This window comes from Fukomys damarensis, unplaced genomic scaffold (assembly GCF_012274545.1).
Source record: "Fukomys damarensis isolate Sample0158 unplaced genomic scaffold, DMR_v1.0_HiC HiC_scaffold_10, whole genome shotgun sequence".
Lineage (NCBI taxonomy): Eukaryota > Metazoa > Chordata > Mammalia > Rodentia > Bathyergidae > Fukomys > Fukomys damarensis.
This window is the reverse complement of record NW_022900922.1, coordinates 37953336-37978709: the sequence shown is the minus strand read 5'-3', so window position 1 is coordinate 37978709 and position 25374 is coordinate 37953336. Positions and strand designations below refer to the sequence as shown.

At 43.9% G+C, this 25374-nt stretch overlaps 1 protein-coding gene across 4 annotated transcripts in view; it reads right to left on the bottom strand.

Moving 5' to 3' along the window:
* Exoc2 (exocyst complex component 2) overlaps positions 1–25087 on the bottom strand; it is a 133369-nt gene extending 108282 nt beyond the window's left edge. The window contains exons 1-3 of one of the 4 annotated variants that reach the window (XM_010622732.3): positions 15319–15408; positions 9022–9176; positions 2525–2685 (exon numbers count right to left, since the gene is read on the bottom strand). In XM_010622732.3, coding sequence (XP_010621034.1) covers positions 2525–2645 — 121 coding nt within the window. In that variant the 5' untranslated portion in view covers positions 2646–2685; positions 9022–9176; positions 15319–15408. Of the gene's footprint in view, positions 1–2524; positions 2686–9021; positions 9177–9966; positions 9986–15318; positions 15413–25008 lie in introns of those variants that run through there. The other 3 variants (XM_010622733.3, XM_010622735.3, XM_010622734.3) reach the window with 3 other exon arrangements.
* Positions 25088–25374: the final 287 nt, after the last annotated feature.

Genomic DNA, 25374 nt, shown 5'->3' with positions numbered 1-25374 from the left:
CACTTTTCCTTTCCCACAAAACAGACACCAATCTAATAAATATAGAAAAGATAAACTAGAATGTGTGTGGCACAGACCTAGCCAGTTCACTCTTTCCCATGATTAAAACTACATATTGTTCAGTGGTCAAACTCAGCAATGGCAACTTTTTTCAGATGCCAGGAACATTTCAACTGATGCCAAATTTGATTTTAAACTGGAGTTGTAGTTTGCTAAAACTTAAAGCACTATTTAGTAATAATTCTATATTAATTATAAAGGAGTAAAATAAAAACTACATCTTTCAGATCTTTATATGTCTTGAAATAATGAAACTTCGGAGTTCCCTTAAAGCACCTACTGAATTATTTATTCATAGATGCAACTCTGTTTTGCTAATAACATTTAAAGGTTCTTTTAGGGCTAAATCACTTTTGGTATTTTTAATGTATTCAAAATTCAAAATTACTTTTTCAAAATGGGACTATCTTTATATCTTTCCTCATAATAAGTTTTTGTCACAGAGATTGGAAATTCCAGAACCCACCCCCGAGATCAGCACAATGCACGTTTCTCAAGCCAACGCAGACACACACAAACCTGTGTGCTTTTAAAGGAGCAGAAGCTGGGAGAAACTGAAGCAGGGGACTGCTAGTTTGACGCCATTCTGGGCTACAGAGTGAGATCTGCCTCAAAAAAATAAGTAGATAAATAATAAAATGAAGAGAAAATGTTTTCATTTGTAAGCTACTTAAATAGCAATTGTTTGGTATCACTTTTAAATTTTGTAATAACAAAAATGTCTTGTGATTTTAAATATTAACTCACTTCAGAAACAAGCATATTTCAACAATAAATGTCAGGGCATAATGTAAAAAAATACACTACCTTCATTTACATAAAAACTCACTCCTTATGTAAATTCCCTGCTAGCTAACTATCCTACAATTAAAACTAAGAACTGAAAATAGATTTCACATTTATTATGTAGGCAAAAATCTTAAAAACACATTCACATGAACAAATACAAACGGTGTCCAGGAAGAGATGAGGCAGCAGAAAGCGACATGAAGCACAGCTGCACACACCCTGTCCCGGCTCTCTGCAGGGCTCTTCTGATTCAGTTATCTAGTCTGCATTTTCACTCCAAAGGTTAATCATCAGTACATAACTTAAACATAGATTCCAACAGATCATTTTCAATGTTATGAAATGAAAAGATCGTAAGACCTATCTGTTTTCATTTTAAAGCACATTTTTGCTAACTTACTGAAAGCTAAGAAAGCTATTTCAGTGAACCCTGTTTCTTTTTCTTAAAGTGACCCGTAGAATTCCAACTAAAGTACTTTTTATAGTGTTTTACTTGGCTAATATAGTTATCTGAGTTTAAAACTCTTAAATTATTTAGTAGGTTATGCTTGCTTTATTAAAAAATGGTTTCTTGGTAATACATGAGGCAGGTTGAAAGCTGAACTAGCAAGGTTCATGAAACGAATTATACTTGGTTTCCTATGAATAGCACTGCCCGAGGCTAAAGCTAAATTAGAATGTGTGCAGACTAGTAACTGTCATGTTCTGACACCCACAAAGACGGCCAGTTTAGATGTAATTTCCACTAGATGGTGTATTACCATGCACTGAGAATTTTTCCACTTGAATAATGGTGTACCTGGATTGAGCTACATCAAAACCCAAGATTTAGGATTAGATAAGACTATCTTTGCAAGAACAAATTGAAGCCATGTCTACTAAAAAAGCGAAAACTCTAACCACAGAAAACAATGTAAATTTAGACGACTGGGCCGGGGATTTAGTGCCTGCTTTGCAAGCGCAAGGTCCTGAGTTCAATCTCCAGTACCAATAAATAAAATAAAATAAGATGATCACATTTACCACTAGTAGAAGAATTAGCTGGAAGGTAAACTCAGTTATTAAATACAGAGCTGAGCTCCAGCTCATGTTCTGTTTCCAGGTGAAAAAGGTTTTCCAGGTGGCCAAAAGTCAACTTATCACCGAGCAGTTATGATGAAGAAAAGGAAGTTCTAACTCAGAGCTCTAGGAAGTTACCAGCGGGACAGGGACCACTAGGCATTAAGAAATGGCCGTGTCCGAGCATACACTCAGCAGCATACACTGAGGCCTCCCCTCCTCACTCTAAACACAGCTCTCCACCCTCAAGTGGACCAGACCATGAAGCAGTGATGCTGTTCTCTGCCCCACTGTCCCCAGTACCCACTTCTATTCGGGCCTCAGCTCCATCTTCAGCAGTCTGCCCAGGAGAGATCAACGCAAAGACAAATATCTGCCATGGGAAATTCTGAAGGACTTGTTGAAACACAATACAGACAATATTTGACAAAATAACAACTTCTCCGGAAAAACCAGAACGCCAAATAATTCATCTCATCCAAAGCGTTCTAAAGAGATAACAGCAGATATTTTTCCATCTGCTTCACTACTCCAAAATAATAATAAAATGTACCTTACCACACTGGCCCAGCACAGGACCTCTCGCCACAGCAAATCCCACAGTTCTTGCCCTCACCTATTAAGTCGGTGGGGCCAGTGCCCAGGTATTCCCCTCGAATTGTGACCTTCGTCCATGGGATCCCTTCATTTGGAGAGATGCCTGTCACAAGGGGAGGCTGTCGTGACCTCGACATCATGGCTAGTGCAATAGGCTGGTGATGTAGTTACAGAAGTGATCTATTAAAAAAAAGAAAGAAAGAAAAAAGAATTAATGCCAACTCCAACTGAGAAAGCATTGACTAAAATATACGAGACATTCGGTGCTAGCATATATAAAGCATTCTTGAGCATATACAGTAGTTCTGAACATTTGAGCTGTGTTTTGCCTGCCAACCAACATCTACTGAGCACCAAGTTTAGTGAGGACATTAGTGAGTACTGCAAAGAATGCAACAGAGCAACAGAAACCCAAGCCCCTGGTTCTAAGAGCAGACAGACCTCATCCTAACCCCGAAATACACAGTTGGAACTTAGTGATTCCCAAAGTTTTTTTAAAGGAATATACTGTTTAATTAAAATACATTTGTAGATATACAAGTATTCATATAGATCAGGTTACTCCACTTTACAAATGGTTCTAAACCTGACTTTTTTGTATGTAAAATGAAGCAAGAATCTATTTCATAAGCGATATGCAGATCAATAATGTCCTCCAAAGGCCTCCTGTGCTCACACGTGGGTTTTGGAAAGTGACTGAATCATAGGGCAGACACAGCAGACTTCTTGCTTGCCTGGCTGGAAGAGGACGGTGAGCCTTGCTCCCCAGCTCTTCCTCCACTCTGCTTCCTGACCACAAGGACCCGAGCAGCTCTCCTCATCACACCCCTCTGCGACTGTCCTTCCTGACCTGAGCCTAAATAAATCTCTCCTCCTTTACCCTGTGGTAAAAGTACTGTGTCACAGCCAGGAGAAAGGGCCTAAGACAAGAAGGCTATTGTAAAGATGATGTAGGAAAACCTTCGGCAAGCACAGAAAGTAGAGTACAGTCCTCAAAGCACTGCCACCACAGCTGCCGGTCCCCCTCTGGAGCAGCACTGTGCACACCACAGAGCCCAAGGGAAAAGACCCCAGCCAAAACTAGGACCTCCTGCCCTCACGCTATCACTGAGAGGTAAAATGCTCTTGACAAACTAGGGTGTTTTGGTTTTTTTTTCTTTAAAGATGAATTTTCTCCAAGCTTTCTCACAATGAGCATGTTAACTGCTACCTTACTCCGGGCAAGAAGAATCAACACTTTCAGTTCTTGGGCCAACTTTACCAAATCTACACATGCACGTCTGGTTTCATTTCATTCCTTCTGGAAATCGGAGGGGTTTCGTGCACGAAGGAGTAGACCAACTGCCGTTCTCCATGTGGTGAAATGTAAATAAATTCATCCATCCTTCCTTTCTTATTTCTTCTGTTTTGGTGCTAGGGATAGAACCTAAGGCCTTTGCACTGAGTTACGTCTCCAGTTAACCTGCCTGCCAGCCTTCTCTGCCAAAGCACCAGGTTTACAGGTATGCACAACCACACCTGGCTTCATTTTTCCATTTTTGTGGGTTGTTTTGTTTGTTTCTTGGTACCAGGGATCGAACTCAGGACCTTGTGTTTGCAAGACAGGTGGCAGAACCACTGCGCTAATTCCCTGGCCCTTCTGTCACTCTTGATTGTGGTCCTATAAAGGAACCCAGTAACCCAAGCAGTCAGGGCTTATTTGGATCATGCACCAGTCAGTACAGACTGGCAACCCCTGGGAGTAGCAACCTGATGAAGTCACTTGGACACAACACTGCCAGGGGCATCATCACAGCTCTTCAGCACTGACTGTCCTTTGCTGCTTCTAGAGAAATGGGAAATAACTTTTTAGAAATCTGTGGGCTCAAGCTTTGAAAATGCCTGTAATTTCTCACTTGGCAGTGCACACCAGGCCTCGTTATTCGTTTCCCTTATCTTTGGGACCTCTTATGAAACCATCTGGAGTTGCTTCAAAAGCCTATATGGAGTTTCAGGTTCTTAAGCTGCTTGAAAGGGAAATGGGGTTTTCGGTTTGTGGCGTATTTGTTCAGAGGCAACAAGAAGCTAAAGACATGAACTCATTTTTATAACTTACCTCTTTCCTGTCTTAAATCACTGTGAATAAAAGGCTGCATATATATTGTTTTAATATATTTAGAATTTAAATTGTTTAAGCCTTTTTCTGTAAGTAGAAAGAAGTTATTTTATTATCTGATTTCTTGAAACAAAAACATTACCTATAGTGCAGTATGTTTTTAATTGAAAGTGGGTTGAGAAATCCTGTAACACGTTCCAGGTAATTACTGAGCGGCACAGAACATGGGAGGTGTTGTCTCTACTATAGACACTGCAGTGTGGAAAGCAGGTTTGTGTTTCTCTCATGTGTAAAGTTCTGCAAGGACTTAATTTTTATTAATTTTTAGTTATTTACATGTAGGGTTTTTTTTCTCTTTTTATTTTCTATTTTACTGGTTTCCACTCTATTATTTTCCTTATTCTGCTTCCTTTTCGGCTTTTCTCTGTTCCTTTAACTTGGGTTTCTTTAGCTCTTTTTTCTTCTAGTTTCCTGAAGTAGAAATACAATCCCATAACTTTAAATCTTTCTTTCATACAGCTTTAAAGCACTACTTTGATGGTATCCCACAAACTTTTACGTATTTGTGTAATTATTCAGACAAAACGTTTTATTTTTCTGATTTCTTCCTTGCCTGCTTTTTAGAAATACGTTGTTTATTTTCCAAATACTTGGGTATGTTTTTAGATGTTCCACTGTTATTGCTAACTTAACTCTGTAGACTTTGGAATTCATTGTTACTTTCATTGCTGCCCAGTATATGATCTGTCTTGCTGAGCATTCATTCCAGGAGCACTTGTAAAAGGAGTTTCATAAATGTTCCTCAGAGCAAAAAATGAGAAAAGGTGTTGTTTGCATGTTTCACAGCCTATTTTTTGTTTAATCTAGTTATCAATATTGAAAAGGGATGTTAGAACCTCTATGATGGGATGAATGAATACTGTCCCTGGTTTACGTGGCTGTTGCGGAAGTATAAGATGCCCTCAAAAAGCCACAGAGGCTTTGTATTATGCTGCGTGCCCATACCTGCACCATGCTCTCCAGATGGTGCAGATTTTGGGAGACTTCCAAGGTTTTTAAATAACTTTTAAGTTGATTCAACCATCAGATTTGTTTCCCAGCACGTGGCTGCCCAGATGCAGGGTCCCCTCCTGGATGGATGTGCAGGGCTCCTAGGGGTGCCCACTAGGCCGGGAGTACCTGCAAATCAGCACTCTTCTCAGGGCCCTGGCAAAAGGTCCAGGTAAAAATCACCATGCTCTCCGAGCTCTTTCCACGCTGCCTGTCTTCAGCCGGAGGTCTGGCTTTACGGAAGGCCCTGGGCCCACCAGCAGAAAGTCCGCACATGTAGGACTCACCACCCACCTGGTAAAAACGTTCTCTGCAGACCTTGCCAGATATCTCAGTTTGAAATCTGCCCTCAACACCAGTGCCAGCTAAATCCCTAGCAAAGAATGAGCCAAACGCTGCATGGCCTTCTGGTCCCGCAGACATGCCCTGGCGTGCAACCTCCGGCCCTCAGCAGACCTCACATTGGGTGCCGTGGCCCGCAGGTTCCGATCCTCTCTGCCCACGCTCACCTTCCCTCCTGGCCTCTTACAGATGGCTCCACAGTCACCACTCTTGCTGTACAAAGGGAGAGGCATTCCACTGCAAGAACCTATTTTACACAGCCTGAAGGTGACTAAAAGCATTAAGATAACTAACCCCCTTTAACCTTTTTGGTATGTAAACTGGTACTGTCTTCTTCAATCACGAAATATACAGTTTTACATGTCTAATAAAAGGTGTAACATACTAGGTATACACTTCAAAACCTGATCTTTACAAATAAAATATAAAATGGTATCTTTCCAGGTTGGTAAACACAATCAACTCTACATCATTTTCATGGCTGCTTGGTTTTCCACCATATGGATGTATAATCGTTCATGTAATTATTCCATAGTTGATTTATAGATAATCTGGTTTTTACTGCTGTGAACATGACAATTATTCTTTGTTTTGGGGGGAAGGTTAACTGGGTATTGAAACCACAGCCTCCTGAATGCCAGGGTAATGCTGTACCACTGAGCAACCTCCCACCCTTTTTACTTTGACCCAGAGCCCAGACTGCCCTTGAACTTCTATACTTCCTCCCTCAATCTCCCAAGTAGCTGGGATTACATGCCTGTGCTACCTCAGCCAGATGACAATGAACATTTTTGTATAAAATACTTTTGCACATTTATCCAACTATTTCTTCTAATTAAGTTCAAGAAGGAAATTTTGATAAAAATATCAAGGATGTGTATTTAAAATCCTACTAAATACTACCAAGCTTCCCTGCAGAAAGTTCCACCAACACACCTATGCCCCACATCAGTAACAGTAGGATCTGTTCATAGGCAGCAATGTGGCAGTGAACTAAAACAGCCACAACCTGCATCATCAGAGTGTGGATTCCACTTCCATGACTTTGCATCTTTTTCTGGAATTCATGTTTTTTTGTTTTTAAGATCTCTAGTAAGAAAATTAAACTTTTCTCCCTGTAAATCTCCTCCCCAGTTTATGGTTTGACTTTACATTGTTTGTAGTTTTCTTTACTGTCCATGTGAAGCCAGGGAACCCATCCTGAACCTCACACACTTGCGCCTGCCTCAGCAGTACCCACGGAATGTTTAATCAGCATCACTGTTTTCAGCCACTTGCTGGGTCTTTCCTGTTGACATGAAACATAGGTTTGCGGGTGAACATGAGAAGCCTGCTGGTGACTCCCTGCCAGCCTTGGCTGCTGCCAGAGAGACAGCATGGGTTACACCTTCTGGTAAATTCCGCTGGTCCTCAGCATACACGGAGTTTCTCCTGAAGGATAGACCTTGACAGAAGCTGGTACTGCCTGAGCTTCCACCACAGCTGCCAGTGCTGTACACAAACGGGAAGTCATGGGGCTGTGGTGGAAGAGGGTGATCTTGGTCTCCAGGCCAGTAGGAAACAAGCCAACACTGACTATTCTGCTCACCTTCTGTCCAGGTTCCTGGGCCTCCTCAAGATGCTGATTTCCTATGAAGTAAATGTGGCAACAGCACCCTTACTGCTTTGGGCTAGCAAAGACCCTAGACTCCATCTCAAATATGAGAGAGGACCACAGCAGCTGGTGGTGTTGGCTGAAGGGGTTGGTGATGGTGCAGCTCTCCAGTTGTGGTGTCTCACAGACTGGGAGCAGAAAGCCAGTCACGTCTTCATACCACCCCTGGCCATGCATCCCATTCAAAGCCCATGAACACTATCAGCTGGGGGAGGTGTGCTGGACTGAAGCTCCATCTCCTCTCCTTGGCCCACATTTGCTCAGGGGTCTCTCACAATTTCCTCTAAATCACTGTTCTCCCTGGGGCTGAGGATGGGGATCTTGAAGTTTTCATATTCCACAAACACATCAAAGGAAATGCGGTATACGCCTCAGTACCTGCTCCTGCAACTTGGCAATGTTTTGGCCATTACAAGGCAGGGACCCACCAACCATTATATAACTCCAGGCTCTCTACATGGCTACCACAGGGCCATGGTACTGCTGATCCTGAAGGACTCACGTAGAATAACAGAAACTGCCACAGAAGATATCATGCTGGTTTCCAAAACTATAGTCATTGCTGACACCATTCTACATCCTGACCTTCAGTTCGGGGTCAGCCATAGTCTGGAAGTTAGGTGCCCTCAGAGGCCCATGTGCTGAAGGTGTGGTCCCTGGGAGAACTTTGGGAGGTGCTGTGGGGCCTCATGGGAAGCCTTCACTGCACTGGAGACAGGCCACTGAGGTCAGATGTGGATCTGACCTCTTCATCTTCCTTTCCTTGCTTGCTGGCTTTTGATCAAAGTTGTTTTGCAGCATGGGTGCTTTGGCCATGATGTGCTACCGCAGCAGAAGCCCAAAAAGGTCTGCTTGCTCGTGAGGACTGGGCCTCTAAACTGCATGACTGATGACTCTTTCCTTTTGTAATGATGCAGGTATTTCATTACACTGACTGAAAGCTACAAAATGGGAAGGAAAAGGGTGAAAAACTAAGATGGCATGGGATGGGAATGGAATGAAGGAAAATAGTGGGATGGCCACCTGCTCCCCAGGCCACTAAGAGTGAACATGCTAGAACAGATGTGCTTAAGACCCTGGTAAAATGCCAGGTTCCAGCTTCCTTTCAGTTTAAAGGGAGAGGGGGTTTGCTATGTGGATTACAGCAGTCAGTATTTATCAATAAGGTAAATTAAATCTGTAAGAGAATAGGATACCACAATAGCCTTTTCATTTCTAGTTTGAAAATATAACAACTTCTGGCTTTCAAAGGCATCATATTGTCTACAATACTCATTTTTCTATAATTTTGAAATGATTTCAAAAGTATTTCAAACTTAACTGATACCATGATACTATAAGAAAATATTCTGTTGCGTAAGACACAGTAAGTTACCTTATTAATATCTATAAAAGCTGAAGGGAAGATAGTATTCATCATATCTTCATGTCTTCTTTACAATTTTATCATCTTTGGAGTAGATTTCTCCCTTCCATGAGACAGGAACTCACTGTGCCCAATGTGGTAATGTTTAAATGCAGAAGTTGGAGCTGCAGGTCAAGAAAAGTAAGCTTTCTGTTTCTTTTTAAAGCCAACAATCAGTCATGCACTGTGTCTTCTACTCAGTATGTTTCAGAGTCCAAGTACCAGGCCACTACACCTCGGGGAGCAAACTGAATCATTTATTCCTTACCTAACAAGCTTCTTTATATAGACCCAAGTTTCTGGCCTACATCATTTCCTTCTTTCTAGAGAACTTGTATTATTTTAAACTTTAATATTTAAGGCAAATCTACTGGCAACAAGTTCCCTCAGTTTTTCTTACAGCATATGTCTAGATGTCCCCCCAAAGCCTCATGCACTCATAGGTGGGGCTTTTAGAGGTGACTGGATCTAAGGTCTGTGAAGACAGATTAAGAGTGTGTGATAACTAAAAGGTATGTGATTAAGGGTGTATGACACAATTCTGGGTGTAGAAAATGGAAGCCCCACCCTGGGTATGGGTGGTACCAACCACCACCTGATAGCCTGGATGGGATAAAAGGGAAAGGGAGGCTTGCTGCTTGCTGCCTCCTGTCTGTCCTGCCATGAACTGTTTCTCCATTTTGATGCCCCTCTGCCCTGCTGCCCTGTCTTGGAGCCAGCTACCTATGGACAGAAACCTCTACACATTGTGAGCTAAAATTGACAGTTTCCTCTTTTAACTTGTAGATACTGGATATTTTGTCCCAACAATGAGAAAGTAACTAAAATAGATTTCTCCAAGAAAGTCTATTTCCACTTCATATAGAAGGATAATTTCACTGGATATAGAAGCCATGTAGGCAAGCTTTTACTTACTTGCTTGAATGGTTTCTGAAGCAAAACCTCATGGGATTTTCTTCCACACCTCACCCCAACTTTTCTCAAGATTCTGTCCTTATCTGCAGTTTGAATTCTATATGCCTCAGCACAGTTCTATGCCCATCTACTGTTGTCAGGGCTTCTTTGATATGTGGTCTGATGTCTATCATTAAGTTTGGAAATGAATTAGCCATTATTTCATTAATTTCTTTTGTTCCTTTCTCTCTTCTTCTGTTTTTCCCATTATGTATACATTAAACTTCTTGTAAGCATCCCACAACTCTTCAATAATCTGTTTCATTTTCCTCAGTCTTTCCTTTCTTTTCATTAGTTTTTGAAGTTTCAATTAACATTTCTACAAATTTAGATGTTTTTCTCAGCCATCAAAGGCATTCATTTCTTTTAGCAATTTTTACTTCTGTAATTTTTTTCTTAGTTTCCATCTGTCTGCTGACATTTGTCATGTGTTTCATATTACCTACTTCTTCTGTTAATGCCCTTCATCTAAAGTCTGAGTTCTTTTAAATTCCTAGTTTGCTAACTCATCTCTATTGTATCTGAGTGCAGGTCTTCATTCTGTTTCTTCAAACTGTATTTTAGTTTTATGGAAAACTAGACATTCCATATTGGTTAAAGCAACTCAGAGCTGGTTCCCAAGAAACTTCTGCTCCTGAGCTGCTGGACGAGCAGAAACCCACTGATGAGTTGACAGCTGAGTGAGGTATAAAGAGGTGGGCCACGCTGACAGGCACGGTCATTGCAGCACTTCTCTGAAGGATTTATCTGTCCCCACCCCCTCCTCTCTGACACAGGCTCTCTGCTTCCAGCTTTGGTGACCTGTGCAGCTCTGTTCCTTATGCCCTTCTGCCATGATGTGCAGGCCCCCCCACAGGCCCAGGAACAAGGGGCCAGCAGATAGGGATCAAAACCTCTCCATCCATGAGCAAAAGTAAATCTTTCCTCCTTTAAGTAATTCTTCTCAGGGACTTTGTCACAGCAACAGAAAGCTGGGTAATACACCTGGGAAGACTCCATTCCCATCCGTCACACTCCTTGCATCTCCACCATGTCTCCTTGACAATGTGTCCTATCTAAACTGACATGGCAGGAAATGGCTTTATCATCACACTGTATGCTCAGACTCTTAACCTGCATACAGTTTTCCCGCCCTTTCCTGATACCATCTAAAATAAGCACCAGCAGGCTCCAGAGGACTACTTCTGGCTGGATAGCTTTCCACTGTGCGTCCAGCTTAATTCTCCAGGCTCCAGACAGGCAAGGGTGACATCAGATTATGACCAAAAAGTATATTTATAAAAGCCAGCTGGTTCCCTGAGACTTCCTTAGTCTCAAACTAGGAAAGTGAGAACACTCTGTAATCCCAAAATGGGAAACTGAGAACTATCATCACTTTTAATCAAGTTTTCTATTGCTATGCTGGGTTCAAGGAGTAACAGAACTAACAAACTCTGAGCCACAAATTAAGCAAAAATGTCAAACTGATCATAATTCACATGCAATTAGCCAAATTTGATTCATTCTAACTAAATAGATAACTCTAAGGTCAAAATGAGTTTTTTGTTGCCACAATAATTATAGAACAAGCGGTTCCAAATTAATGCTGAAGATTGTTGACATGATTGCTTCCTTTCACTGGACAATTCTGTAAAAAAAAATAAAGATGGAATTTGTGTAGCCTTGGAAGTAAGGCTAGTTTTCTATTTTCATTTATCCTCTTAACTGGCTAGAATCTGGGTTATGTTTTCTCAGAAGAGTTCACATATCCTGTTAAAAAAAATAATACTTTGTACAAATGTGACATGAACACTCAAGGCCTAATGGTAAAAATAAGTCTGGTCCATGGTGAAAAGGAAGAAAATCTGTAAAACGTTAACAGTAACTTCAAAAATAACGGTATACATGAGGTAGCCACCACAAACACTTTCCCTCACCTCCTCACCAGGTCAAGCACACACATTCTACATCACCAAGAGGAATCACTGCTCCTGCAATCTCTGCTGCTAAATCCTGAGGCTCCAATAATTTCAAAGTCAGATCCTCGTATTAACAGTCATGCTCTTTCTACTTTCAGTACTTTAGGATGCTTTGACAATTTGGAGTGTTGGGGACGCAGAACGGACTGCAGATGACCTGTCTGGGAACTCACCTGTGACAGGCCAATCAGCCTGTCCTCACAGACATCCCCAGCAGGGGAACCAGGCTGCCCCCATGGTGGGGCTCCAGGAAACTACACACTATTAATCCTAAGCCTGCTTGGCTGGCCTGGAGTGTCCAGTTGCTCCAGCAGAGCATCTGGCCTTCTCCCAACTGGCTCTCTCTGCCTGAGGATGCTGGAACTTCCTGGGGAGCCCCTAGTGCTCAGCAGCCCCTCCTCTTGGGAATTGCGAGTGATCCACTATCTTCGAAATAGTATTTGCCTCCTGCTGTTCTGGCCCACCATACACTAGACCTGCACACCAAACAAAGAGGGTCTCAAGGCTAGCATCAGGAGAGTCAGGAAGAAGAAAGCAAAATATACAGTGGTACCTCAGTTTATGAACTTAATTTGTTTTACAATTTTGGGGAAGACAGCTGCGTCTGTGTTTGTGGGGAAGACAGCCCTGGCCATGCTTGTGACTTGATGCAGAGTTTGGGAACAGAAACAAATCTTTACTTAACGCTTTTGTTTGCAAACCAAATTAGTATTATAGTATTTATAAATTCTCACCCTTCAGTACCTTGGGAATCTGGCCCCAGTATAGTGCTGATGGTCATTTATCCAAGGCAAACTCGTGACAGAGAATAGGGGATGCAATGTACCTGATTTGACCCTCCTAGAATGCAGGAAGAGGTGCTTTGTCCATTCTGGAAGAAATGAGCACCATTCTAACCATCAATTCTGAACTCGAGACTTTACAAAAAAGGATAGGGGGTCCTAGCGCCAGCAACTCCCCCTGGGACCAGTACATAGGCCCCACTCCGCTGTGAGCGGGTTAAAGCTTCTGTGTGTACTGCACAGGTAGGATCTGAGGAATTGCCATGGGAATCCACATGGCTGATGCCTTTACTGAAAGTGCCTTCAGGGGTTGGCAGTGTAGCTCATTGGCAGGGCACTCAGCATATAAGAGTTCAATCCCAACACTGCACCAAAATCAAAAACAAAAAAATTCAACAGAAATAAGAAGCAATACAAATAACATCAGAGAAGGAAATAACTAACCATTACATTGATAGATGACCATCTTAGCCCTAAGTTAACATAAATTAACAATAATGATAAGAGCACTTCTGAGGGCCAGTTATTTACAGTGAGCACTTCTAGCACTTCTCTAGTTATCCCAGGTTCTGAGTTCTAACCCTCATCACACCCCTGTGAGGAGCTGGTGCCCTGTGGCTAGCACCTATCACATCAGGGCTTGATCCAAGTCAGATGGCATGGGCAGGTGTAATTCTGCCCCCCCACAACACGCACCACGCCATTCATGGTTTCTTCATGTGTGAAGAGGGCATCAAACAAGAACCGTTTCCCAGAAGTACTCAGCTCCCTGAGCAGCTCTTCTGCACACTGGAGCGCAGTGAGTGATGCTGCTGGCATCCAGGGCCCCACAGAGGCTGCCAGCTGGCCAGACAGACAGACCCGCCTGCCATGAGGAGCACTGGGAGCACCAGCACCACCCTCCCAGCACACCGGCTTCTCTCGCTAAGCAGAGAATTAGAGAGAAAGGTACTGAACTCTCTGGGTAGCGTGGCTGTGTCTCTCGATGTCCCCCACCCTTCCTGTGGCATGGGTGGGGCTTTTCAGAGCTGGCAGGATCTAGGGTGTGTGCTGCTGGGTCAGGGGTGTGTTGCTGGCATTAAGGCTGACCCACTCTGGGTGTGAGGGCCACAGGCCAGCTGTGCCCGCCCCAGCTCTCTCCACAAGTGAGAGCCCTCAACGCCAATGGGGCTCCCTACAGGGCCACGTGGCCTGGACCCGTGATGGTGGAGCCAAGTACAGGCAGCCACCCCTAGAGCGCTGTCCTCTGAGGGATGGGCAGCCTGAGCCTCCTTTCCCAGCCCAGCCTCCTTCAACTGGTTTCTCCAGCTGAAGACTTTTCCTATCTTTTCTTACTTTCCTGTATTATGAGAAGCCAACCAGATCCATCCCTAGCAGAGCTGTGCTCCCCTCTATTTTCTTATTTTTCAGTTAAACCCTTTCCTGTCAGGCATGGGGGTGCACGTGTGTAATCCCGCACTCTGGGAGGCTCAGGGAGGAGGATGCAGGTTCAGCCCACCCTGGGCAACTTAATGGTTTAGTGAGATCCTGTCTCAAATTTAAAAATAAAAAAAAGCTGAGGACGTAGCTCACTGAAAAAGCCCCGGATTCAAGCCCCAGCGCCAGGGCCCAGGGAGGGGCCCTTCCCTGTAAATGTGTGCTGAACGCCTCTGTTCGGTTTCCACTATCCCTAAGCCAAGGGGCCACGCCAGCTACTGCCAGGCTCTACAGCGAACGGGCAAACTGCTTCCTGCAAATCACAGCACTGCACTTCACACAATGGGAAACCTGAATCCAGAACAGAAGAGGCAGCAGCACAGCCAGAGTGAGCTGGCATCATTCTAAACAAACAACTGCTTTCTTTCCTTGCCTCATATTTTGTGTGTGTTAACTTCAGAAATGCTTCTGTAACCAACCAAAGCATACTTTTCTTGCTTACATTAGTTCAACATCTACAGAGCTAAAGAATTCCTGGTTATTAAAAGTCAAATACAATATAATTTTAATTAAACCAAAAAGCCCTAGAAAGACAGGAAGTAAATGTCCATTCCAGCCCCTGGGATGGGAGAACCAAAGATCACCATGGTGAACACACTCATCTCTCGCCAGAAAGAGGAGCACATTTCTGCGGGGTACAATCTGGCTCAGAATGCCAAGAGGAAGCCTGAGAAATAGAACGGCAAACTACAAGCAGCTTTTAAACATATAAACAGCTCACAAAGATCCACAAAGCACAAGAGCCTCGACCAAACAAAAAACTCAGAAGAAAAACTGAGCAGACAGCTCTCAACCTAGGAGATGCAATGGACAAACGCACGCGGAAAACACACCCAAGGGAGACTGAGTGGAGCTCACGCTGGGCAGGACGCAAGGGTAGGACACAAGTGCAGGGGCGCCGGGTCAGCCTGGGCGCACTCCACACCAACAGAGGTGCTCTGGAAAAGGGAGCAAGAACTACATTAGGCCCGAGGGTTCTCAATAACCGGAAATGCGTTACAGCAATGGGTAGAAGGGAAGGAAGCATAGACAAGGATCAAATGGCTCAAGCTTAATGTGAAGGGAAAACCACACCAGGAGGGACACGCGGTACAAACCAGGCAAGATCAGAGAACATGCAAAAAGCATCAAGGGACTCCGCCCCATTCAGATGTTGGACGAGAAGCTCCAGGAAGTAAAGAGTCCACAGGGCTGTAGCTTTATCACCAGGGACTTTGCAGGCCGCCGTGTGTCACACTGGTATGAACTGTAGTCCCAGTAACTCCGAGGCTGTCATGAGGATCTTTTCAGCCCACGAGTCTGCAGCCAGCCTGAGCAACACTCCGAGGCATCATCTCCATCATCTTTAACAAAGCCACAGCTAAGCCAGGCATGGTGGCACACACCTGTAATCCCGGCACTCTGAAATTGCAGAAAGGCTGCAATTAACCCCAGCTTGGGCAAGTCAGCAAATTCACAAGACTGTCAGAATAAAACACAAAGGCTGAAGACGTAGCTCAGTGCTCAGTGACTGTAGTTCAGTCCCCAGTACCACAAAAACAAAAAGAGAAAAAGTAACAGCCAGAGTCAGAGTTGGGATTCAAAGCCAGGCCCTAAGACTATGCTATCCTCATTCTGCCCATTCAACTATCTCCTATGGAGATGTCAAACATAATAAACTGGGCCAGCAGATCACCTGGCTCTGGCACCGTGCCAGCTGTCACTTCCTTCCACCCCAGTTGCTTCAGTTTTGTCTACAAAGGACTCAGTACCCAACCCAAGCACAAGGCCTTAAAAATGTGTTTGATCAGGGTCCAGCTAGGGCTCCTGTTTAAACTTTTTTTAAAAGGAACAACAGAATGGAGCTACTTCACACACACACACGCGCGCGCGCCTAGGGGAAGAAGGAGCGAGTTGCTGTGCCCAGGGAGGGTGGCGGGGAAGATGCATCTTAGGTGCGCATCACAATGCCTTCCCTGTGGCAAGGAGCACAGGGCAGCTGTCTGGTCATGCACAGGCTGACGGTGCACATGAACTCCAACTCCTGAGCGCTGTGTGCTGCAGCCTTCTCCGGTAAGGCCTCAGGCAGTAGTAGCTTCTTAGGAACATCAAGAGGTAACTCTGCAAGTATGCATCAAGGGATGCGGACTCTGACAGCAGAAACCCTCCCTGCAGCAGAGAAAATGGGAGGAATGAGCGCCACTGTGCCAGCTCCGGGAGAGTACTCCAGGGCACAGGAGGGCTGCCACTGTTCTGCACTCCCAACATCTGACCCAGCCCAGTGCTGCCACCTACTGAACAGCGCAGTCTGCATAGCCCAGAGAACTCCCACTCTGAGGAACCAGGAGACAGTCCCTGAGTGCCCACCACCCAGCTAGGTCTGCTCCCCTGCATGACAGAGCCATTCCTTGGTTTTGTAATGGGTCACACATGCTGCTCTTTAAAGAGACGCGTTTGTAGCACCGTGGTGATAGCCAGGACCCTCAGACACCGAACCCTGAACAATCCCACAGGGCCCACTGACCCAAGGAAGCACAGACCCTGCCACAGGAAGGACTGGGTGCTCATGGATCAGAGTACCTGGCACAGTCTCTTCTCCTGGGGTCTCCTGGGTAACAGCAGGTCCTGTTCACTATCAGGCACATGAGGTGAGAAGTCGGGTACTACTAAAAGTAGCCCCCAAAGCAACAGAACAGTGATAAGCCACACTTACTGACCCCTGGAGAAGGTACTCACAGCACAACTCCAGGTGAGTAAGCCTGTCCAAAGTGAGGGAGCCAGACACGATCACACCGAGACACGAAAGGCTCCAATAATGATAATTACTGTCTCAACAAAAAGGTTCAGGGATGAGGCAGGGGCACAGCAAGAAAATACTACCAGGCTACTCATAATGAAAGAATGAGGGGAAAGACACTGTCCTAATTTATACTATGACATAAAAACAAAGTTTCACTTATGTAACCTGTCAGATCTTTACAATGAAATAAGCCAGTATCACTGTTGACAAATGTAATAACCACAGTAAATAGACATGCCAAAATCATGTGGATTTCCCCAAAAAGTCAAGGAATCAACTGTCAGCTTAAACTGGTTAATTTTATTAAAACTGCTGAACATGACAGATGTCACCTAACTCCCAAATTCCTTCATGTGAGCACAGTTGGATTAGATTGATCTAAATTTTGTATATAAGGCCTTTCCCAATTTCTAAAAATACACCCACTTTGTCACTTATTTTACAATTTCTGCTTTATTTCTCTGGTTCTACCTCAAAAGAAATTTCTACAAGGCTATATGTCTTGCATAGTGGAAGCAAAATAATGACAGCACTCAGCGGCGCCATTAATGTTTCTGAGCCATGAGGGCTTAGGCGGCAGATGCTATGGAAAGCACTGCTTGGAGTTCAGGCTGCACCAGCTGTAAGAGATTGGAGCTGGGAATCAGCTGCAGAGAAACCCTGGGCACAACTCTGGCATCCGAAATAAATTAAAGTAAACAGCCCTGCTCCCCTCGTCTATCCCTGGAGCAGTCTGGGCTGCGCTGGAGACCACACACTCAGACCACACAGCCAGCTGAACTCTTGCACACAACATCTACAAGCTGTCACTCGGCAGCAGTGAGAGGGCAGGGAGGGGAGGGCGGGGGCGGGAAGGCCCCCACAGCTGGAGGGTGGGGACATAAACCCCCTGAGCGCATGGCCCCGACCTCCACGCCCCACAGCAATTTAGTAGCTGATGAAGGATTAACAAAGCATCCATTTAACATCAATTAACCTCCGATCCATCACAGCAGAGGAGAGAAAATTACTATTACAAAAGCAGTTCATTGAAATAAGGACAGAAGGCCACATTTCCCTATAATTTATAATGCATACTTCACTATTCTTTACAGCTTAGTTTTAACCAACTGCCTCTTTTCCTTCAAGGAAGCACAAGGGGATGAATTTAGGGTATTTCTGCAACAGAGATCAGAAAATTTTAATTTTAATTTCATAATTTTCCCATATCACATTAATTTTCCAAAATATTTACTGGCAGAATAAAGGGCAGTATTTTTTTTACAGAATTTCAGACTAAAAGTACACAGAAAAGTTAACTAGAGGGTCTTCTATTAAAATGAAAAAATCAGAAAATGACACCACCAGTGAAGAGTTTTAGATCATAAAAGGTAGTTTTTACTGGTTTTTTTTTTTTTTTTGGTACTGGGGATTGAACTCAGGTCCTATGAGCTTGAAAGGCAGGCCACTGAACCACTGAGCTAAATCCTCCACCCACTTTTTACTATTTAGTGAAGCAGTTTTGCTGCTTTCAATGGCAGAAAGGAATCCGAACAAAACAAGAGGTAAGGCTCAGCTACAAGGAAAATATAGGTCCTGATTCCCAAAATCTTGCAAAAACCTTCATAATGTTAAAACCATTTTTCAAACAGGTTAGTCTACAAAAAGGGAATGATTTGCCCAAAACACAGCCCCCAAGACCTCCTGAAATCCACCAGCTCTGCCAGTTGGGCTCTGGCCGGTGGCCCTCCCAGCACACAGCCCCATGCAGACCCTTCCTAGACCCAGAGGTCCAGGCTCCTGGCCGCCCCGGATAGAGCTGCAACAGAAACCCAGACTCCAAACTTCCACTGTGACTGACAGACCTGTTCCTGCAGCCAGCCAGTGGGCCCCCAGGTCTCACAGAGAAGCTGGGAAGAGTTCACAGGGATGATTTCCTTCTTCCCACCCTCAAAAACAGACGCCACTCTTCCACCCAGGATCAAAGTTAACTTAGATTGGCGCCACCACAAATTCACAGTGTGGGACAAGCTTCAGAGGTGAGCCATGAACTCCACGGTCCACTTTTCTAAATCAGTCATTTTTTTCCTCCTGCTCCAATGCAAAATCAGCTCACAAAAACATAGGTAATACTGCAGAAACCGAAAGAATCCAGGGGGTATGGGTGGCCCTGCCTGAGGAGATGCATGGCCTCAGAAGGGACACCCGCAGATGACAGGGCACACACCCTGCTTTCCAGGCCCCTTCTGCTCCTCTTTGCTGGTGCAGACAAATGCTAACTGGAATAGCATGATTTTAAATGAAAACACAGGTGTTTATATTTCAATCCTTTGGGGGAAAATCTAGTAATGTAAACAATATATTTAATAAATGGCATTTCATTTTATCTATTATACATCAAATTAATTCATTCACAGGTGGGGAAAATCTTCCATCGTACTAAAGTCTGGAGACAGGATGAAGGGGAAGAGTATGTCTGAGGTGAAGAGGACACAAAGCTGGAATCAAGACAGGACAGAGGAAAAGTCTGCCCTGAACCCCCCACCCTATCCGTGCCTTCCTCTGTGTTAACTCTGTGCTGCCCTGCCGGTCTCCTAAGGCGGACATTGGATTCCATCTGAACTGCAAGAGCTGTTGGAGTGTAGTCTCCTTATTCCTCACAAGTTAGGAAGTCCTTGGCCTCGGCTTTCACTATACTGTGTGGCCGAGGCTGCAGGCTGAAGGTGGCTGTTCCCCAGCTCATGCCAAGGACACTGATCAAACAGTAAAAATGAAATAGGCCAGTGCAAATTCACCCACCCACACTTGTCCACCATTAAAAAGCAACTGTAAAGCCTCAAAGAACATGTGCTACTTTAATAGGAGGAGCAAGCGTAGTTTCCTATAAAAGCACTGCATTGTTCATTCACAAATGTATTTCAAATTGCATCCAGTGTCCCTAACACTTCCTTTTTATTAGGTCTACATGAATGGATAAAATATTAATTTCTGATTATTTAGAAAATGTAACTTTTTAGGAAAAAATGTCTGCATATCCCTTTCCTCCGTCCCCCAAGTCACCTGGACAAGACTGAAGAAGTCAATCCAATAAAATTCATTTCTACTTTTGCTTAATCTATTAAGATTTGAGATACATACAGAGAATGTTCACTCAGAATCTCAAAAGATAAAGTGTCAGACTCCTACACCTCAGAAACCACGGACACAGATGAATTAAGATTATGAAAAGGAAGCACCCTCAGATTTGTTCAGTCCAAACATACAGGCATTCCTTGTTTAGAAGGAGTTTCCATCCTGCAAGGAAGTCAATGACTGGACTGATCACTAAACGAGGAACTGTATGCAGTATGCACATTACAAACTCAGAACAAAGAAATGGTCAAAGGAAATCAAACCTGATGACTTTGCTTTCATATGCATAAATCATGCACAGCTGTAATGTATAGCACAACATAAACTACAGTACCATATAGTACTATTGGCAAAAATTACAGCACTGTACTATAGAAGCCACCATAAGGCTGCACTGCTGCTCATATCCTGGCACTGTAAGCCCAGATGCAGGATGAAAGTCCAAGAGCAGTGGGTCCTAGGTCCAAACAGCACACCTTGGTTGTAAGTCAGACAGAGGTTAAACAGGCAGGTTGTTAAAAAAGGAATGTCTGTACTCATTAATCACTATATACCCCAGGGAGTACGCTGGGAAAATAAGAGCAAGATTTGTAACTAGGTCATGTATGACCCTGACCTTCAGGAGATTATGGATAAGTGAGCAGGAATTGAATATAAATATTTCAAAACCAAAATGGGGTGAGAAGGGAAGAAGAGAAAGGAATTTGAACAAAGTAGGTGAAACCAAGAGGATCCTGCTTTTTCACTGCAGTTGTTTTCTAGTTTGCCTTCTTGCTGGACATCTCTGACCACATACAAGGCACAGGAAGGTGCATTAGCAGGACAGGACCAAATGAGCAAAGTCCTCATGAAGGCAGAAGCAGGTGAGCAGCGCCCAGCTCCTGGGATGGGTCCTAGCATAAACACAGTCACTACTGCTTAAATGCAGAAGGAAGAAACTTTCCTGGCAGAAACACCATGAGATTCCACTCCAACAGCTCTTACTGCTGAAGGAGGTGGCAAGATTATCTGCTAAGATGACACTGATGGATGAGCAAAGCAGAGTCTGCAGAGATCAAAAGAAAAAACTAGCAGATCGCTTCATGGCCTGGTTGGGACTGGTGACCGTGGGTTTGCAGGGACACAAATACAGACACTGTGGTTTTCCCCCGCTGGTCCGAGCAACCCAGGACCCAGGGATTACAGAAGGCAGTTGAGATTGCCCAAGGCTGAGAATCAGCCAGTCAGACTGTGAGGTACTGGTGTGGGAGTGACCATGGATCAGAAACCCCAGGAAAGAGGAAGAAAGCAAGCCAAGAAGATCAGGGTGTGGCCAACTGTGTGGGCCAGTGGGCGTGACCTGTCAATCATGGAGTTCCAGGACACACACAGAGGACAGTTCCCAAAGCTCTGCACCTGGGACCAACTAGAAAGTGTGATCTTCAATTTTTTCTTGGAGAACTTGAGCAGGTTTTTGATAAGACAGCCTAGACCTGAGGTCCTGTGGAGTGGGGCATACAAAGATGGTGCCATTGGGCTCCCACCGATACTCCCCATTTCTCCTACTCCCTTCAGAGTGTACCTGTTCTATTTTTAATTGGCCCACACACCCTCTTTCTCCCTTTCATAGAGGTAAAACCTTACTACCTTTGTGCTTGTTTTGTCCAATTCTTCATTCCGAACAAAAACCTAGAAAGAACCACTAGAAGGAAACCCTGGAGCCCAGTAACAGGGTGGAGGTGAGTGGGAGACAGAAAGGTGAGGCAGTAAACAAAGAGTGGTAAGAGCAGGCTCTGGTCTCAGAGGCAGGCTACTTTCAAGGTCAGGACACCCGGCACTGCTCCTCAGTCCCCAGCCACACATTTGGCAGTCAGGCACCTTCCTCTGTAGCTTCAGCACACAACCTACTCTACCTTCTCCTTCTGTCCCTTCCAGCTGTCAGTCTCTCTGAGCTTCACCACCCTCATTTACTCCTGGCCCTTCCTGCACCTCCACAAGCAGTCTCCTCTCTTGAACCATGTAGTCCTGCCGAGTCCCTGACTTACACAGGTATACATCCTACCACTCACACAGGGCTTTCATTACAACTAAACTCAAGCCTAATAACCCCAGCTTACAGTGAAAATTAAATACCCTCCAAAATCACGGAATCTTAAAACTAGAAAAGGCCTTTAAAAATTCATTCATACTCATCACAGCAACTAGGGCCAGAGGCAGCAGCGCTAGCAGCAGCAGCACCGCACACTCTTCCCTGAGTGCTTCCCGTGTGCCAGCATTCATCAGGATGCGCTCTGGCCCACAGGGCAGCTGACATCTCACACACTAAAATCCAACCCTCCCAAGTCTGAGTGTCCAGTGTTCTTTGCTTTATTAGCACCCAAATTTACTGTAAGTTGAAAATATTAAGAAGGAACTGCTAAACCCTAAAACAAAAATAAAGCAAACTGAATGTCCACCCCAGTCTTAAACACCGCCAACAGTATTTAAAGAATGTACAGAAAGATTTTGGGCTGGCTAATACAATTTTCCAAATAAACAATTTACCTAACAAATCAATTCCAAACTCCTCTGCCTGAACTCCAGGGCCTTCTTTATCCACCCTGCACTCACTCACCAGCCTGCAACTTCCACTCACCGTCCCAGTGTGCAGCCCAGAGGTTCACAGGCCTTTCCCAGCATGCTCCACTCCTCAAAGCCTCTCCATCACCCCATTCCCAGCACGTCCTGCCCTCTGAAATCCTGCTGCACCTACACTCAATTCTCCAAGGATTCTTCAAGGTAACAGTGATAAAATGCAGAGTTTAGATCTATACTGATCTTTAATTAAGTAGATAAAAGTGGCCCCTTCTGAATCCAAAATTTAATTTTATTGTGTGAGGCAGGTATATGGTAAGGGGGCAGGGGTTACAGAAGACTGAAGCTAATCCTGGTCCAGCAAGGGTGTAGCCCTTGGAAACTCCTCTGTAAACACAGGAGTTACATCTCCTGCCACAAAGGTAAGACAAGTGCTGAGTGGATTTACTGTGCTGAAACTTTTCAAAGCAAGGAGGATTGATTCTTCAAGGTAACAGTGACAAAGAAGTTTCAAGTATATACTAGTATGAATTAAGAAGTATATTAACCTCTCAGGAATTTCAGAGCCTGTGACAGTGTGGCCTGGTGAGTTTTCAGCCCTTTAAGTATCAAACAGATACTAGGTGCTTCCTAGAGTAACGTTTTAAAGATTCACAAAAAGTAACCTGTACAAAATATACATACAGTTCTTTATTAAACAACTGTAAATACTTCAATGTAAAAATCCATAAACTTTATAAACAAACATTTTGTGAATAGAAGCTATACTACAGTAAAAGAATTAACACAATTTTTTCCATTCAATACTGACAAATTTGGCACTTTTTAAAAACAAATGTACAAAATGCTTGCTTCAAAAGAAATTTAAAATTACAAAAACAGAGCACTTGGCTGGGGATTTAGTTCAGTGGTTCTCCTGCTTGCCTCGCAAGCATAAGGTCCCAAGTTTGATCTCCGGTACCAAAAATAAAACAAAATAAAATAAATAAAAACAGAGCATTACTGTCATGCACTTAGTAAATACCTCACAAGCACTTATGGCACAGGTAGCCAAGGACACCAGGCTCTCTGGCATTATTTACATAATTTTTAATGTGCTCCCATAAGTTTGTTGTAAAACCACCTGAACATTGTCAGGAATAAAGTAAAATGCCAAGGGCTGGGGATTTAGCTCAGTGGTACTGCTACCTGCCTTGCAAGCACAAGGTCCTGAGTTTGATCCCCATTTCCAAAGAAAAAAAAAAAGTACAGATAAAATAAAATGCCATATTCCAAAACAAAACAAAACAAAAAAACAGTGATGGAGCGATCTACTTTCCCATCCCTCTCTGTCTCTCTTAGACAGAAGCTATCTTTCTCTCAATAAATTCTTCCTATTCTTAATAAAAAAAAAATGATAATCTAGTTTTATATATTTTATTCTCTGAATATCCAAAAAAGGAAACTGAGGCCCAAAGAGACTAAGTAACTCAGCCAGGGCTGCAAAGCAGGCCAGTGGCAGCCCAGTTGAATGGCTGCTTTAACATAAACACCCCAGACTCTGTCATTCTGAAAAGAATACCTAAGGGTGTGTCCACAACCCCAAGATTCACAATTTCTCCACAATTACTAAAAATTTGTCTTTTATGGATAACCCTTTTAGTTTCCATAAATATATTCTAAAGCATATGATATACAAGTGAACGTTCCTACCACATTTTCCTCCCAGGATATGAGACCACTGCTTAGCAGCATAATCTATGCTATTTCCCACTCCAGGGTTTCCAAGGTCTCCCCTATTCAACACTGGACTAAAACTCGTGTCCAATAAACATTCAAGAAGCTACTGTGAGACAGGCGTTGAGGAACCCTTGCTAGATGAAGACAGGTAAACTGATGCCTGGCGTGGTGACAAGCACTTGTAGTTCCAGCACTCAAGAGGCGGAGAAAGAACATCACTTGAGCCCACCACAAAAGGCAAAGAAAAAAAAAAGAATAAACTGGTGGAAAAGTTAGATACAACTCCAACCAGCTCTTCTGTAAGACTTCATCCTGCTGCTGACGCTTAGCCTTGGAAAATGAGGGTCAATTTCACTTTTCTGTAAGATTTACAAAAATGTGCTCTCAAATATTTGTGGAATGAATACAAATTTAATCCAGAGTAACAATCGTCTTATAGAAAAGCAACAGTTCAAAATGCTATCCAATGCAGGAAATTAAACACTTGACAAGGAAAAAAAATTACTTTCTAAAACTTCCCAAAGCTGTTCCAAGTCACACTCGGAGGTCCTCTGCTTCCCTGCTTAAAATTATTGAATTTCTACTTGATCAAACAGAAGAGAACATCTGGGTAGCATACACATACCCTCCTCTTACCACCACCTTTTCACACACAGCTCGTCCTTGGGAAGCTTTTAGTTTTCAGTTCCTTTGTAATTAAAGGGATTGGTCACACAAAGCCTGGAGAAGCAAATACGAACTTTTATACGAAAAACATTAGTATGCAATGGGAGGCAGATTCGCGCCATCTCAGCGCGAGCTTTGCACTGCGGCTGACCCAAGATTTAGTTAGGATGTCGCTGGCTGCGAGTCTACTCGCAGACCGAAACGTGTCAAACTCAAACTCGATAAATGTACTCGTGCAGCTCGGCCCTGAGGAGGAAACGCAGCCAGCGTCCGTCTGCGACTGAGCCGCGAGAAGCCCGCCGGGCGCGGAGGGAATCGGGCCGCG